We start from the raw sequence: 14307 nt of genomic DNA on the forward strand, positions 1-14307 counted from the left end.
CCAGCCCGCCCTCAGGCCCCGCCCCTCATCCCCCTCCCCCACTGCCTCGTTCCATTCAATTGTTGGATTGTCGGCGCCGCACTCCCACCGGCGGCCGGCAGGGGGCGGGGTTCGAGCGTGGATTTCCTCGGCGTCCACTGGGCAGGGACAGGCGCGGAGCGGGGCGGGTGGGTGGACGCGCGGACTCCAGGCCGCGAGCGGGCGGGCGGCTGCGACGCCGCGTTGGATCGCGCTCTGCGGGGAGGCCGCGGCCGCATCAGCACTGACGTGGGGCAACGTGGGCCGGCGGCGGTCCCGGTGGGGCTCGTCGTCCCACCTCCTCGCGTCCGTAAGCAGTGACGAGGTCCGCTACGTAAATCGCTTCGCTGCGGGTAAGTGGCGCGCCGGCCGGCGGGACCCGCGGGGCCTGAGGCGGCGGTGCCGGAGCGGGGGCGGGGCGGGTAGCCGGGGGCCGTTTGCCCCGCGCACCTCAAGGGCTTTTTCCGAGGGGCCGCCGCTCCGGCTCCTGGGAGGCGAGGGCCGGCGGGCAACGCGGGTCGGTCGGCTCGCTCGCTCGCCGGAGCCGCCGTCCCCGATCCTCGCAACCCTAGACAGACCGAGAGGTGCTTCTGGAAGGCGCGCCACCTTCCTTCCCGTGCCCCTCTGGCGCCGGGACCAGCCAGCCAGGCGACCGCGGTCCAGACCGCGGACTCAGAGGGACGAGCGTCCTCGGACGTCTTCACTGCTCCCTCCGCCGGACCCGGATCCCTAGTGTGAGCCGCTTCCCTCCCTGCGCGGCTCGGGCAGCGGCGGCCGGCCGGCCCGGGGGTGAGCGATGCCGCCTGGCGGAACCAGTTCGGCCCACACCGGAGGCCCCGTAACCGAGCGGCTCACCAAGCGGCTTCCGAACACCTCTGGCTTCCCCGCCTCATTCGCCGGGCTCCTGGGAGTGCAGCCACCCTCCTTGGAAATAAACACAAACCGAGATGCGCAGGGCTGGAGGTCCAAGGTGAAGACTGTGTTAGAAGACAGGAAGGTCGTGTTCTCTGGTTGTTCCCCTGTGGGTACCACATCTTTGGCCTAGTCGCCATGCAACTTTTGAATAACAAGCTGCTTTCCCCTCTTAAGTCACAGTCTTTGAATCTTTGAACTTAAAAGGAACTTTTCCCCACTCAGTTCACTTCAGTTCAGTCGCTCAGTCGTGTCCGACTCTTTGCAACCCCATGGACTGCAGCACACCAGGCTTCCCTGTCCATCACCAACTTCCGGAGCCTACTCAAACTCATGTCCATTGAGTCGGTGATGCCATCCAACCATCTCATCCTCTGTCGTCCCCTTGTCCTCCCGCCTTTAATCTTCCCCAGCATAAGGGTCTTTTCCAGTGAGTCAGTTCTTCGAATCAGGTGGTCAAAGTATTGTAGTTTCAGTTTCAGCATCAGTCCTTCCAATGAATATTCAGGGTTGATTTTCTTTAGGATGGACTGGTTGGATCTCCTTGCAGTCCAAGGGACTCTCAAGAGTCTTCTCCAACACCACATTTCAAAAGCATCAATTCTTCAGTGCTCAGCTTTCCACTAAAGAAAGGCAATCTGCAAACAATGTGTTTTGGCCTTTTTATAAGAAGTAGTAAAAAAAAAAAAAAAAACCCGGAGAAGGCAATGGCACCCCACTCCAGTACTCTTGCCTGGAAAATCCCATGGACGGAGGAGCCTGGTGGGCTGCAGTCCATGGGGTCGCTAAGAGTTGGACACGACTGAGTGACTTCACTTTCACTTTTCACTTTCATGCATTGGAGAAGGAAATGGCAACCCACTCCAGTGTTCTTGCCTGGAGAATTTCAGGGATGGGGGAGCCTGATGGGCTGCCGTCTATGGGGTCGCACAGAGTCGGACATGACTGAAGTGACTTAGCAGCAGCAGCAGCAGCAGTAAAAATACTGATGTCTAAAGAGCTACTTGGTGATCCAGACATAGTTTTTGAGAAGATATTTCAATGGGTTTGATCCTGGATAAGTAAACATTGAGACCACTGTCCAGTTCAGTTGCCCAGTTGTGTGGGACTCTTTGCGACCCCACTAATTGCAGCACACCAGGCCTCCCTGTCCATCACCAACTCCCAGAGTTCACCCAAACTCATGTCCATCGAGTCGGTGATGCCATCCAGCCAATCTCATACTCTGTCATCCTTTTCCTCCTGCCCCCAATCCTCCCAGCATCAGAGTTTTCTCCAATGAGTCAACTCTTTGCATGAGGTGGCCAAAGTATTGGAGTTTCAGCTTTAGCATCAGTCCTTCCAAAAACACCCAGGACTCATCTCCTTTAGGATGGACTGGTTGGATCTCCTTGCAGTCCAAGGGACTCTCAAGAGTCTTCTCCAACACCACAGCTCAAAAGCATCAATTCTTCGGGGCTCAGCTTTCTTCACAGTCCAACTCTCACATCCATACATGACCACAGGAAAAACCATAGCCTTGACTAGACAGACCTTTGTTGGCAAAGTAATGTCTCTGCTTTTCAATATGCTATTTAGGTTGGTCATAACTTTCCTTCCAAGGAGTAAGCGTCTTTTAATTTCATGGCTGCAGTCACCATCTGCAGTGATTTTGGAGCCCAAAAAAATAAAGTCTGACACTGTTTCCACTGTTTCCCCATCTATATCCCATGAAGTGATGGGACCAGATGCCATGATCTTCGTTTTCTGAATGTTGAGCTTTAAGCCAACTTTTTCACTTTCCTCTTTCACTTTCATCAAGACGCTCTTTAGTTCCTCTTCACTTTCTGCCATAAGGGTGGTGTCATCTGCATATCTGAGGTTACTGATATTTCTCCCAGCAATCTTGATTCCAGCTTATGCTTCTTCCAGCCCAGTGTTTCTCATGATGTACTCTGCATAGAAGTTAAATAAGCAGGGTGACAATATTCAGCCTTGACGTACTCCTTTTCCTCTTTGGAACCAGTCTGTTGTTCCATGTCCAGTTCTAACTGTTGCTTCCTGACCTGCATATAGGTTTCTCAAAAGGCAGGTCAGGTGGTCTGGTATTCCCATCCCTTTCAGAATTTTCCATAGTTTATTGTGATCCACACAGCCAAAGGCTTTGGCATAGTCAATAAAGCAGAAATAGATGTTTTTCTGGAACTCTCTTGCTTTTTCCAGGATCCAGCGGATGTTGGCAATTAATGATCTCTGGTTCCTCTGCCTTTTCTAAAACCAGCTTGAACATCAGGAAATTCACGGTTCACATATTGCTGAAGCCTGGCTTGGAGAATTTTGAGCATTACTTTACTAGTGTGTGAGATGAGTGCAATTGTGCGGTAGTCTGAGCATTCTTTGGCATTGCCTTTCTTTGGGATTGGAATGAAAACTGTCATGTTAAGTGATGGTAATGACAGACATTTTTGGTGCATCTGTAAAATAGTTAAGAGTAAGCTAATGCTTGCACAAGGACTTGCTCTTCAACCTGGAGTTCCTTTGGTGAGTGTGAAGTTGTAATTACATGGATGTTTTGTGTACACATTTTGTAAGAGTGTATGAATAAATTTTTATTGAATGTGTAAACAAAGAAGAATGCTTTAGTCTTTCTGTTTCCCTATTGCCCCAGAAGCTTTCCTGAAATCTGGTGAATTTAACAAATTCCGGACTCCATAGACTAGTTTCCTACTGAGGCAAATCATTGTATGTTTAAAATATGAAATCATGTTTAGAATTATGGACATTTCATGAATAGTAGGGAAGAGTTTCAGGTTAACATACAAAAGGAATCCTGACTGAATCTTTTATCAGTATAGACATATATTCCTGATCCTGTTTTCTCCACCCTCGTGTTCTCTACGAGTTAATATTGGGCCAGTTCAACTGGGGAATGTACTTAAATGTCTTGGCCTATTTAGATAAACTTTGAAAAATAAAACTGAACAATGCAAACACTTAACAACTGCACCATTGATGTTTTGACAGGCAATCAGTATTGGTCATTAAGGAAAGAAACCTGAAATGTCATTGAATCCTGTTAATTTTCTACTTAATGGGATTGCTGTTGACCCATATAAAAGTCATCTTTGAGAAAAGTTAGGATCCTACATTGAATCTAGTTTCAATATTATCAGTACAGGTATATACATTGTAAAAATATAGATTTCAGGGGAAGTGTTTCTCATCCATTATACACATGTAGATAACTTTGAAGAAACTGAGATATACATTTTAAATCATTTTGTTAATTCCCTTTTAAAGCACACAAAGTATGTAAAATACTGTTTACCATGAGAATTGCACAATAAACAGTGCCCTGTTTTTAAATCTTTCCTTCATGGGTTTTCTTTTAATGATGCTATAGGATATCCAGTAGAAAGTAAGAGAGAATGAAGAGAATAACCTAAGGATGACATTACTGGGGATTTATCTTAATATTACTCATGAAGACAAGTTGAGTCTTATGGTATAATTCAATTATAGCAAATTTTAAAAATACCTATTTTGCAAATCTCTTGACTGACCATCCCAGGAGTATTACAGGAAATTACTGGCAAGGTGCATGCAAAACAGTTTTGAAAAGAAGCATGGGCTGGTAAGGTTATTTGGAACTGTTTAAAATAATTGTCTCACTTGTGAGGAAGGAGGCTTGCCTCTAAGAAAACCTTACTAGCAACTTTTTATGAGGCTCTCCTGAAGTCTCTCTCCCCAAATGAGAAGCAACTTCACGCACACTTTGTGAACAGTGAACAGACCAATCAAATGTCAAAATGAAATCCTGCTAAATTTTAACAGTGGGGTTCATGTGATTCTAATATTTTTACTTTTGAGGATTCCTGAAAGTAAACTCAGTTTCTTCAAAGTTATCTTAATGAACATTTTTGTTTTTGTTTTTTTTTAAACTCAGCAGACTTAAAATTAGAACATCCTAATTCAAAATGTCAAATGTCATAGAGTTTTGTTCACATTCTCAAACAGCTTCAATTTTTTTTCCACTGGTAGCACAAAAATTATTTAATAATTTAGTAATTTATAGCATAGCATTGATTATCATGAAAGTTTCCAGCTCTGGCATTGGGACAACTATGTATCACGCATACACACTTGGGATGCTTTTGCATTTCTTAAAATTATCGGAGGAGTGAAGTTTAACTTATTTAGACACGTGTCTGCACTTGGACACTAATTTTGTTTGTATACGCAAGATAGGACCAACCTGAGTATCACAACGTTGAAATTCATTTCTATAAACTTTAGCTAATTCCAGTGTCTTACCTACTCTTTCCCAGATTTACTAATTAGTGGTCAATGTAGTTGTACTTTACATGAAGGTAAGGGTTTCTGAAATATACCTAAAGTGCAGCAATGGAGCATGCTGTTGAAAAACCCTACAGTGATTGTTAGTCAAGCAATAACTCCCCCCAAAGATAGAAAGTTTTGTTTCCTTTCATGAATTGGGGCTGGGGCAGGGAAGGGGGACTTGGAGACGAGGAGATAGGCCATGATTATTTGAATTTCATTTTTCATTTCCTCCTTAGCAGCAGATTCTGCTGTTCATTGACTGAAATAGACAAAAGCAGGCACCAGGGGGGAATGAATGAGAATGAGATGCTTGAATAATTTTTAATCCTTTGGTGATTTTAGTAAAGAGTTAATATTTCTTAAATAATAATAGATATCTGAGGTGGCTCAGTGGTAAAGAATCTGCCTGCCGATGCAGGAGATGCAGGAGACATGGGTTCAGTCCCTTGGTTGAGAAGATCCCCTGGAGGAGGAAATGGCAACCTACTCCAGTATCCTTGCCTGGGAAATTCCATGGAGAGGGGGAGCCTGGCAGCCTGCAGCCCATGGGATCGCAGAGTCCGACACAACTGAGTGACTGAGCATGCATACATGCTTAATAGGTATCTGAAGCAATTAAACTGGGTGGTCTTGAATCTGTGTTAGAATGCTGCTTGATTTTCTGAGTGATTCATGTTCAAAATAGTAAAGACAGTATTTGCAAGTTTCAAATAATTTTTTACAAAAACTATTCCTGACCACTTGTATTTTTACAGAGAAGTGTAAAAATTATTTGAAAGTTATTCCAGTTTTGCTTCACAAAGATTACAAAAAGTTAAAAGTGGCATGATTTCCTGTTACTATTGTATGTTTTGTTTTTCCTGTACTCATCTTCACCTAAAAATACATAATAATCATAGGCTCATCCCTGTCAACTTCACATATATGGGCTTGGGTAATTGAAGTTGACTCTTGAACAACATGGGTGTTAGAGGTGTTAGTATATATCCCAATATACTTTTTGACTCCCCTAAAACTTAACTGCTGCTGCTGCTGCTAAGTCGCTTCAGTCGTGTCCGACTCTGTGCGACCCCATAGATGGCAGCCCACCAGGCTCCCCCGTCCCTGGGATTCTCCAGGCAAGAACACTGGAGTGGGTTGCCATTTCCTTCTCCAATGCATGAAAGTGAAAAGTGAAGTTGCTCAGTCGTGTCCGACTCTTAGCGACCCCATGGACTGCAGCCCACCAGGCTCCTCCATCCATGTGATTTTCCAGGCAAGAGTACTGGAGTGGGGTGCCATTGCCTTCTCCGAAACTTAACTGCTAATAGCCTATTATTGACCAGAAACCTCACCAATAACATAAACAGTCAATTGAAATGTATTTTGTATGTTATATGTATTATATACTATATTCTTACAATAAAGAAGCTAGAGAAAAGAAAATGTTATTAAGAAAACCATAAGGAAGAGAAACATTTATAGGACTGTACTGTATTTATCAATACTATAAATTGACAAGATGAATCCTTTGTCAGTACATCAGTACCATCTTAGATGATACAAAACACTGTAGCTGTTATATGTATTCCTAACACTAGGCACCAAAAATGAAAAGATAATATGAAAAGAAATTTTGTTTCATTTATAGATATAATGATTCATGCATTGACAGTGGCGCAGGAGCCTAGGCTCTACACTAAAGAATGAATCATTATAGAAATTTCCCTTAGAGGTGCACTGCCCTTTATTCCACGTTCTTTTCATTTTGACCATGCTAATTGTAGTGGGACTTCAGTTTTGTCTTTCTTGCAAAAACCATAGTACAATAAGGGCTAGAACTCAAGTTGACACCCAGATCAGCCTGCAGTGCTGTGCTGTGTATATCGCACACTGTGCTGCTACGTATGACCATTAGACCGCACTGCCTCCTCAGGAACTGGGGACAGACAAAGGAAGCGGGAGTAAAGGCAGAGAATACCCAGATACGGTGCCTGAGGCCATGGTGACGTCAGTCTCCGACTGAGATAAAAAATATAGCAGGAAGGGAGATGTAGAGCAAAGGAGTTGAGGTTAGTTTTAAATATTTCAGGCTTGAGGATCTGTGAACAAACTGTTAAGAGATGTCAAATAGGCAGATACACATAGGCCCAGATGGCGCTGGTGGTACTGCCAATACAAGAGACAAAGGTTCGATCCCTGGGTCAGAACAATTCCCCTGGAGGAGGAAATAGCTACCCTCTCCAGGATTCTTGCCTGGGAAATCCCATGCACAGAGGAACTTCCATGGTGTTGCAAAAGAGTCGGATACTCCTGAGCATTCGACCAGAGAGGGGTCAGGCTGGAGGTGAGATTTGAGACTCATCTAACAGGGATGAAGCAGTCTTGAGGGAGAGTGTTGTGGTTTTTGTGACTGGGAGCATGGAAACACCAACCCTTAAAGAGTGGGCCAAAGGAGACTGGGGCAAAGGACTGGATAACTTGGAAGGGAAGCTTGAATGTGGTGCCCTGAAGAGTTCAAGGAGGACAAAGTTTAGGGAGTAGGAAATGCTGTAGGTGTATTAAGGAAGATAGAGACTAAAAATCATTGCTTTAGATGTTGCTGCTGCTAAGTCACTTCAGTTGTGTCCAACTCTGTGCGACCCCATAGACGGCAGCCCACCAGGCTTCCCCGTCCCTGGGATTCTCCAGGCAAGAACACTGGAGTGGATTGCCATTTCCTTCTCCATTTTGCTTTAGATGTTGCAAGCAGGCAATCAGTGATGACTCTCTAGAGAGTACTGGGAATGAAATAATTCTTTGATGAGCCTGAATCAGGATCAGGTTTTACTGATGGTCACTGTTCTGTTGTGAGGTTAATCGTTTTCTCTCTTGATGTCTGGTGGCAGGGGTGGCAGGAAGCTGGGAAGAGGAAATAGGTGGCTGGTCCTGGGACTTGATCAAACGCCTTTTTCTACTTGAGATTCAAATGATAATGTATTACTTACTCAGAAATTAAACTCAAGAAAATGGTATTTCCAAGAGAAATTGGGAGTTACTTCTCCCCTCTTAGATGGTGTCATGTTATTGTTCAGTCGCTCAGTCGTGTCTGACTCTTTGCAACGTCATGGACTGCAGCACGCCAGGCTTCCCTGTACTTCACTATCTCCCAGAGTTTGCTCAAACTCATGTCCATTGAGTCGGTGATGCCATCCAACCATCTCATCCTCTATCATCCCCTTCTCCAGTCCTCAATCTTTCCCACCATCAGGGTCTTTTCCAATGAATTGGCTCTTCACATCAGGTGGCCCAAGTACTACTGGATGGTGTCATGCCCATCATCATTATTCAGATAATATTATCATTATTCCTTGTTTAAATGTCTGTCTTTCTCATTAGAATCCAAGTTCCTGGAGATCAGAGACATCTTATTATCTGTGTCTGGGTGCCTAGCACAAGGGCTGGTGTACCTTGGGTGCCAATTTATTTATTGTGCTAAGCTGCTTCAGTCATATCTGACTCTTTGCAACCCTATGGACTGTAGCCCACCAGGCTTTTCTGTCCATGGGATTTTCCAGGCAAGAATACTGGAGTGGGGAGAGGGGAGGAGAGGGTGAGATGTAGGGAAAGAGTAACGTGGAAATTTATATTACCATATATAAAATAGATAGCCAACAGGAATTTGCTGTATGGCTCAGGAAACTCAAACAAGGGCTCCGTATCAACCTAGAGGGGTGGGATGGGGACAGAGATGGGAGGGAGTTTCAAAAGGGAGGGGATATATGTATATCTATGGCTGATTCATACTGTTCGTGGGGTTATCAGGGCAAGAATACTGAAGTGGTTTGCCATTCTCTTCTCCAGTGCACCACATTCTGTCAGACCTCTCCACCATGACCCGCCCAACTTGGGTGGCCCCACATGGCATGGCTTAGTTTCACTGAGTTAGACAAGGCTGTGGTCTGTGTAATTAGATTGACTAGTTTTCTGTGATTATGGTTTGTGTGTCTGCCCTCTGATGCCTCTCACAGCCTCCCCTCCTGACCTTGAACGTGGAGTAGCTCCTCTCAGCCCTCCTGAGCCCGCGCAGCCACTGCTCCTTGCACGTGGAGTTGCTCCTCTGGGCCGCCGCCCCTGACCTCTGGCATGGGGTAGCTCCTCCCGGTCGCCGCCCCTGGCCTCGGGCGTTGGGTAGCTCCTCCCGGCTGCCGCCCCTGGCCTCGGGCTTGGGGTAGCTCCTCTCGGCCACCGCCCCTGACCTCGGACGAGGAGCAGGGGTAGCTCCTCTCGGTCCCCGCCCCTGACCTCGGACATGGGGTAGCTCCTCTACAAACTCCTGGGGAACAAGGTGAGTCCATACAGTGCTTGCTTCTTGCTACACTGCTTCAATTGATCAATAAGGAGAATGGGTTTTATATAATCTATTTCTGCTTTATTGACTATGCCAAAGCCTTTGACTGTGTGGATCACAATAAACTGTGGAAAATTCTGAAAGAGATGGGAATACCAGACCACCTGACCTGCCTCTTGAGAAACCTATATGCAGGTCAGGAAGCAACAGTTAGAACTGGACATGAAACAACAGACTGGTTCCAAAGAGGAAAAGGAGTATGTCAAGGCTGGATATTGTCACCCTGCTTATTTAACTTCTATGCAGAGTACATCATGAGAAACGCTGGGCTGGAAGAAACACAAGCTGGAATCAAGATTGCTGGGAGAAATATCAGTAACCTCAGATATGCAGATGACACCACCCTTATGGCAGAAAGTGAAGAGGAACTAAAGAGCGTCTTGATGAAAGTGAAAGAGGAGAGTGAAAAAGTTGGCTTAAAGCTCAACATTCAGAAAACGAAGATCATGGCATCTGGTCCCATCACTTCAATGGAAATAGATGGGAAAACAGTGGAAAGAGTGTCAGACTTTTTGGGGGGGCTCCAAAATCACTGCAGATGGCGATTGCAGCCATGAAATTAAAAGACGCTTACTCCTTGGAAGGAAAGTTATGACCAACCTAGATAGCATATTGAAAAGCAGAGACATTACTTTGCCAACAAAGGTCTGTCTAGTCAAGGCTGTGGTTTTTCCAGTGATCATGTATGGATGTGAGAGTTGGACTGTGAAGAAAGCTGAGCACCAAAGAATTGATGCTTTTGAACTCTTGAGAGTCCCTTGGACTTCAAGGAGATCCAATCGGTCCATTCTAAAGGAGATCAGTCCTGGGTATTCTTTGGAAGGACTGATGATGCTAAAGCTGAAACTCCAATACTTTGGCCACCTCATGCGAAGAGTTGACTCATTGGAAAAGACTCTGATGCTGGGAGGATTGGGGGCAGGAGGAGAAGGGGATGACAGAGGATGAGATGCCTGGATGGCATCACTGACTCGATGGACATGAGTTTGGGTGAACTCCGGGAGCTGGTGATGGACAGGGAGGCCTGGTGTGCTGCAATTCATGGGGTCGCAAAGAGTCGGGACATGACTGAGCAACTGAACTGAACTGATGGGTGATTCATGTTGAGGTTTGACAGAAAATGACAGAATTCTGTAAAGCAGTTATCCTTCAATTAAAAAATAAATTAAAAAATAAAAGTGCTGGAGTGGGTTGCCATTTCCTTCTCCAGGAGGATCTTCCTGACCCAGGGATCAAACCTTGGTTTTCTGTATTGCCGGCAATCTCCTGCACTGCAGGTGGATTTTTTACCAACTGAGTCACCAGGGAAGCCTGGTTGGGGTCAGGGCAGAGGCGGGCGCGGGGGGTTTGGTTCAAATGCCCTACCTTTTCTCATCCCTATTGTAGATTGGGGGCAGGTGGCAACAACAATCATCATCCTAGTGCCCCTAGTGAGGGGTAGCACACCTGACTGCCAACTCAGTTTCCAAATTGGGTGAGACAGTGTAACATCATTATAAAGGGGCCATTATGAGGGAGCCCTGAAAATAGCCTGTTTGTGGCAGAGCACCCATTGCTGGCATAGATGCCCGGAAGAAACTTAGGAATGCCAGTGTTTGTCCATTCAAACCTAAAATAAATTGAGAGCTCACTGCTCTCCTTTGGTCTTTTTCTTTGTCGATTTTTTTTTCATTCAGCATGTCGAGAGCTTCCCTGGTGGCGCAGTGGTAGAGAATCCACCTGCCAGTGCAGGAGACACAAAAGATGCAGGTTCGATCCCTGAGTGAGGAAGATCCCCTGGAGGAGGAAATGGCAACCCACTCTAGTATTTTTGCCTGGAGCATTCCATGGACGGAGGAGCCTGGCAGGCTACAGTCCATGGCGTTGCAAAAAGTCAGACACAACTGAGCACAGCACAGCAGCAGCAGCATGTCAAATGTACATTTTAAAGAGATATTAGTTAAAAAAATAAATGGAGTTTAATTTCTACAGTGTCTAAGACAGCTTTTTAAAATAGATTGAAGGCTGTCAGAGGAGATTTTAAAGGAAAAATTACTATTCTTTTTGGAGTTAAAATTTTTTTTAACAAAACCCAGTTTTGAAGTTAAGGTATATGAAAAACAGTTGACAAATTTGTTTCAGTGAAATGAAATTTGAGAAAACAATAATTCATTCAGTTTATTAAATGTTTATTATCATTGTAAAATAGAGCTGATAGAAGCACATTGCAGTGTGTATTAAATGTTTCAAGCAGCACTGCTCTGTTCAATAGAAAATCATCTGGTAAATAGCATACAATTTAATTTTTCTGAAAATTTTTTTCCCTCCAAAGATAAGAAAATTGGGTAGGAGTAAGTTTGAAAAAAAAATACAATCATTTTCAGCTTTCTATGCTTTTTTATTTTTAGTTTTATGAAACTAGGGTATTTTGCTGTAGTTGTGAGAGATTTTAATTCTTTTTAAATAAAATATTATGATCCCCCAATTCAACATTATAATTTTACTGCAGGATAAATAAAGAAGAAAACAAGAAGGAGCAAAGCATTGATTATAAATGTCTTAATAATGAGCAAATGTGGCAGGAAAAAATATATGAAGACAAATCTAAGGTAGGTGGATATGTTATTTTTCTATTCTTTTGAAAGTTCTACTTAGCTTAAAGTTAAAATGGATAAATTAATGGTGTGTGTATATATGTATATGTGTTTGTGTATGTATATGGGTGTGTGTGTATATATATGTGTATGTATATATATATATATATATACATTTTAAAATAAAACTGTAATAGTATGTACCCAAATTGCTCAGCTGTTCAATTAGGGAGTTTGTCTTCTCCCATGAGTTGTGCTAGGCAACATAGGAGTTGAGTGGTCTTTCATGGTCAGCTTGTTCTAAATACTGGCCTTTTCAGTTAGAAAGGAGATGATATATATGGAAGTGGAGAAGAGTTTTCATTTTCATTCTTGCCTTTAGTCAACACCCGTACCTAAAGTTGCAAAACAGCACATCTCTACCAATGTTTTCTGGAAATCCAAATATTATTTTTCAGATTCTCTTTTAGTGATTTTCAGAGACATTCTGGTTCATCAGTGGGGTCTAGCAGCAAAAAGAAAATGAATTTTTCATGACAGTTTTAATAGAGCTATTTAAAAAGAGATAATAAAAACAACTTTAATCATTTTTCCTTTTGTTGCTGGATTCTGTTTTTTAAGCAGGTGAAAAAGTTTTGCATGGATAAATATAGTTGCTCCACTGTATAATTTGTCTTTGCAAATTGGATACAACCAAGATTTTCAAAGTTATTAATTGTACACTTTAATTATAACTAGGAAACTACTTTTATTTTTCATGTAGATATTTTTGGCTTGTATGTCTTTTCTTTGTTTGTTTCTTTTTTTTTCTTCCTTTCTTTTAAGAATATCTTCTTGGGTACCTAGGATAGAATTTTTCAAAACTGTTTTTCCTTTTTCTTCTCATTTTTCCTTCTTTTTAAATATCTTTTGTGTGCTTGGTACATAGGTGTGTGAAAATAACTTTGATCATTAATTATCTCAATATTTCTATAATTGTAAAAACATAATTTTTACAAATATACTGCCTTGTATTCATTTCTTCAAAGTGTGTTATATAAAACATATATAAACCGTACTGTACTGTTTGCTGTAGTTTAGTATTTTGGGGAGTTTTTGAAATATGACATAGATGTTCTATTAAAAACCTAGAAAATAACAGAGTAATCCGCAAATACAGTGCTACCCGCACTAAAGGCAGTTCACCCTAGAAGACTTTGAAAATTGTGCAACTGGTTGGATCCTGTTCTTTTAAAACAATGATTATATTAACATTTATTAAAACGAGTCCCAGTTTTTCAAAACATGTTGGGATAACATTTGCTTTTCTACTGGAGAAGAGAATGCTTTGCTAATAAAGATTTCAGAAGAAATATTTAACTTTCATAAGCATGTTGCTACTACCATTAATCATTTATAAGTTTAAATATGCCTGTGTTAGCAAATCCTTATCTGTTCTTTAGAATTGTAGAACCAAATGTTTGCCAGTATTTTGCTCACTTGTAGATTATAGTGCTTAATGGACTTTTAACTTTTTGTTTTTATCATTTTGTATGTGTTTATTTTTAAATATTCTGTAATTTCTATTTCCTAATTGGTCTTTTTCTCATTTGTATTTAAGATTGAAATATTATATATTAATTAATATACAGATTATTAATACTAGTACAACTGTGTTTAAAATTTGGTATAGAAAGTGAGATTTGGGGAAAAATATTGTATGATTCACCTCTTTAATTTTTGCTGTAAAGTAGGTAAGTGAACAGTGCAAGATTTAAATGGGCCTGTCTCTTACACTTGGTAAACAAATTCCTTTGGAACTAGCTGAGACTGATTTACAGATATTAGTGTTGATATGTGTCATTTCCATCTGAGGTCTGGGCCCTTTATTTCCTGCTGGGTTAGTGTCTGAAAATGCCTAGTACAGTGCCTGATCCACATTGAGCACGCGAATGTTAGTTGAATCTCCTGCCCCGAGTCTTGGTCTGGGGTTGGCTTTTAGTGGGTTTAGGAGGTTGTACTGGAGAGGAGTTGGGTATAGATCAGCAGAATGAACTTATTTGAGGATGACAGGCTGTGTAAATTGGTAGTACTGACCTGCTCTTCTGTAGATTTTTACTTTCAAATAAATTGATT

At 42.8% G+C, this 14307-nt stretch overlaps 1 protein-coding gene across 10 annotated transcripts in view; it reads left to right on the forward strand.

The window, feature by feature from the left end:
- The first annotated feature begins 234 nt into the window (after window positions 1-234).
- CREM (cAMP responsive element modulator) overlaps window positions 235-14307 on the forward strand; it is a 67879-nt gene continuing 53806 nt past the window's right edge. For 9 of the 10 annotated variants that reach the window (XM_006063188.4, XM_044927374.2, XM_044927375.2 and 6 more), the window contains exons 1-2: window positions 235-371; window positions 12108-12207. In XM_006063188.4, coding sequence (XP_006063250.1) covers window positions 12164-12207 — 44 coding nt within the window. In that variant the 5' untranslated portion in view covers window positions 235-371; window positions 12108-12163. 10 annotated transcript variants of the gene reach the window in all.

The sequence above is a fragment of the Bubalus bubalis genome, chromosome 14 (genome assembly GCF_019923935.1).
Source record: "Bubalus bubalis isolate 160015118507 breed Murrah chromosome 14, NDDB_SH_1, whole genome shotgun sequence".
Lineage (NCBI taxonomy): Eukaryota > Metazoa > Chordata > Mammalia > Artiodactyla > Bovidae > Bubalus > Bubalus bubalis.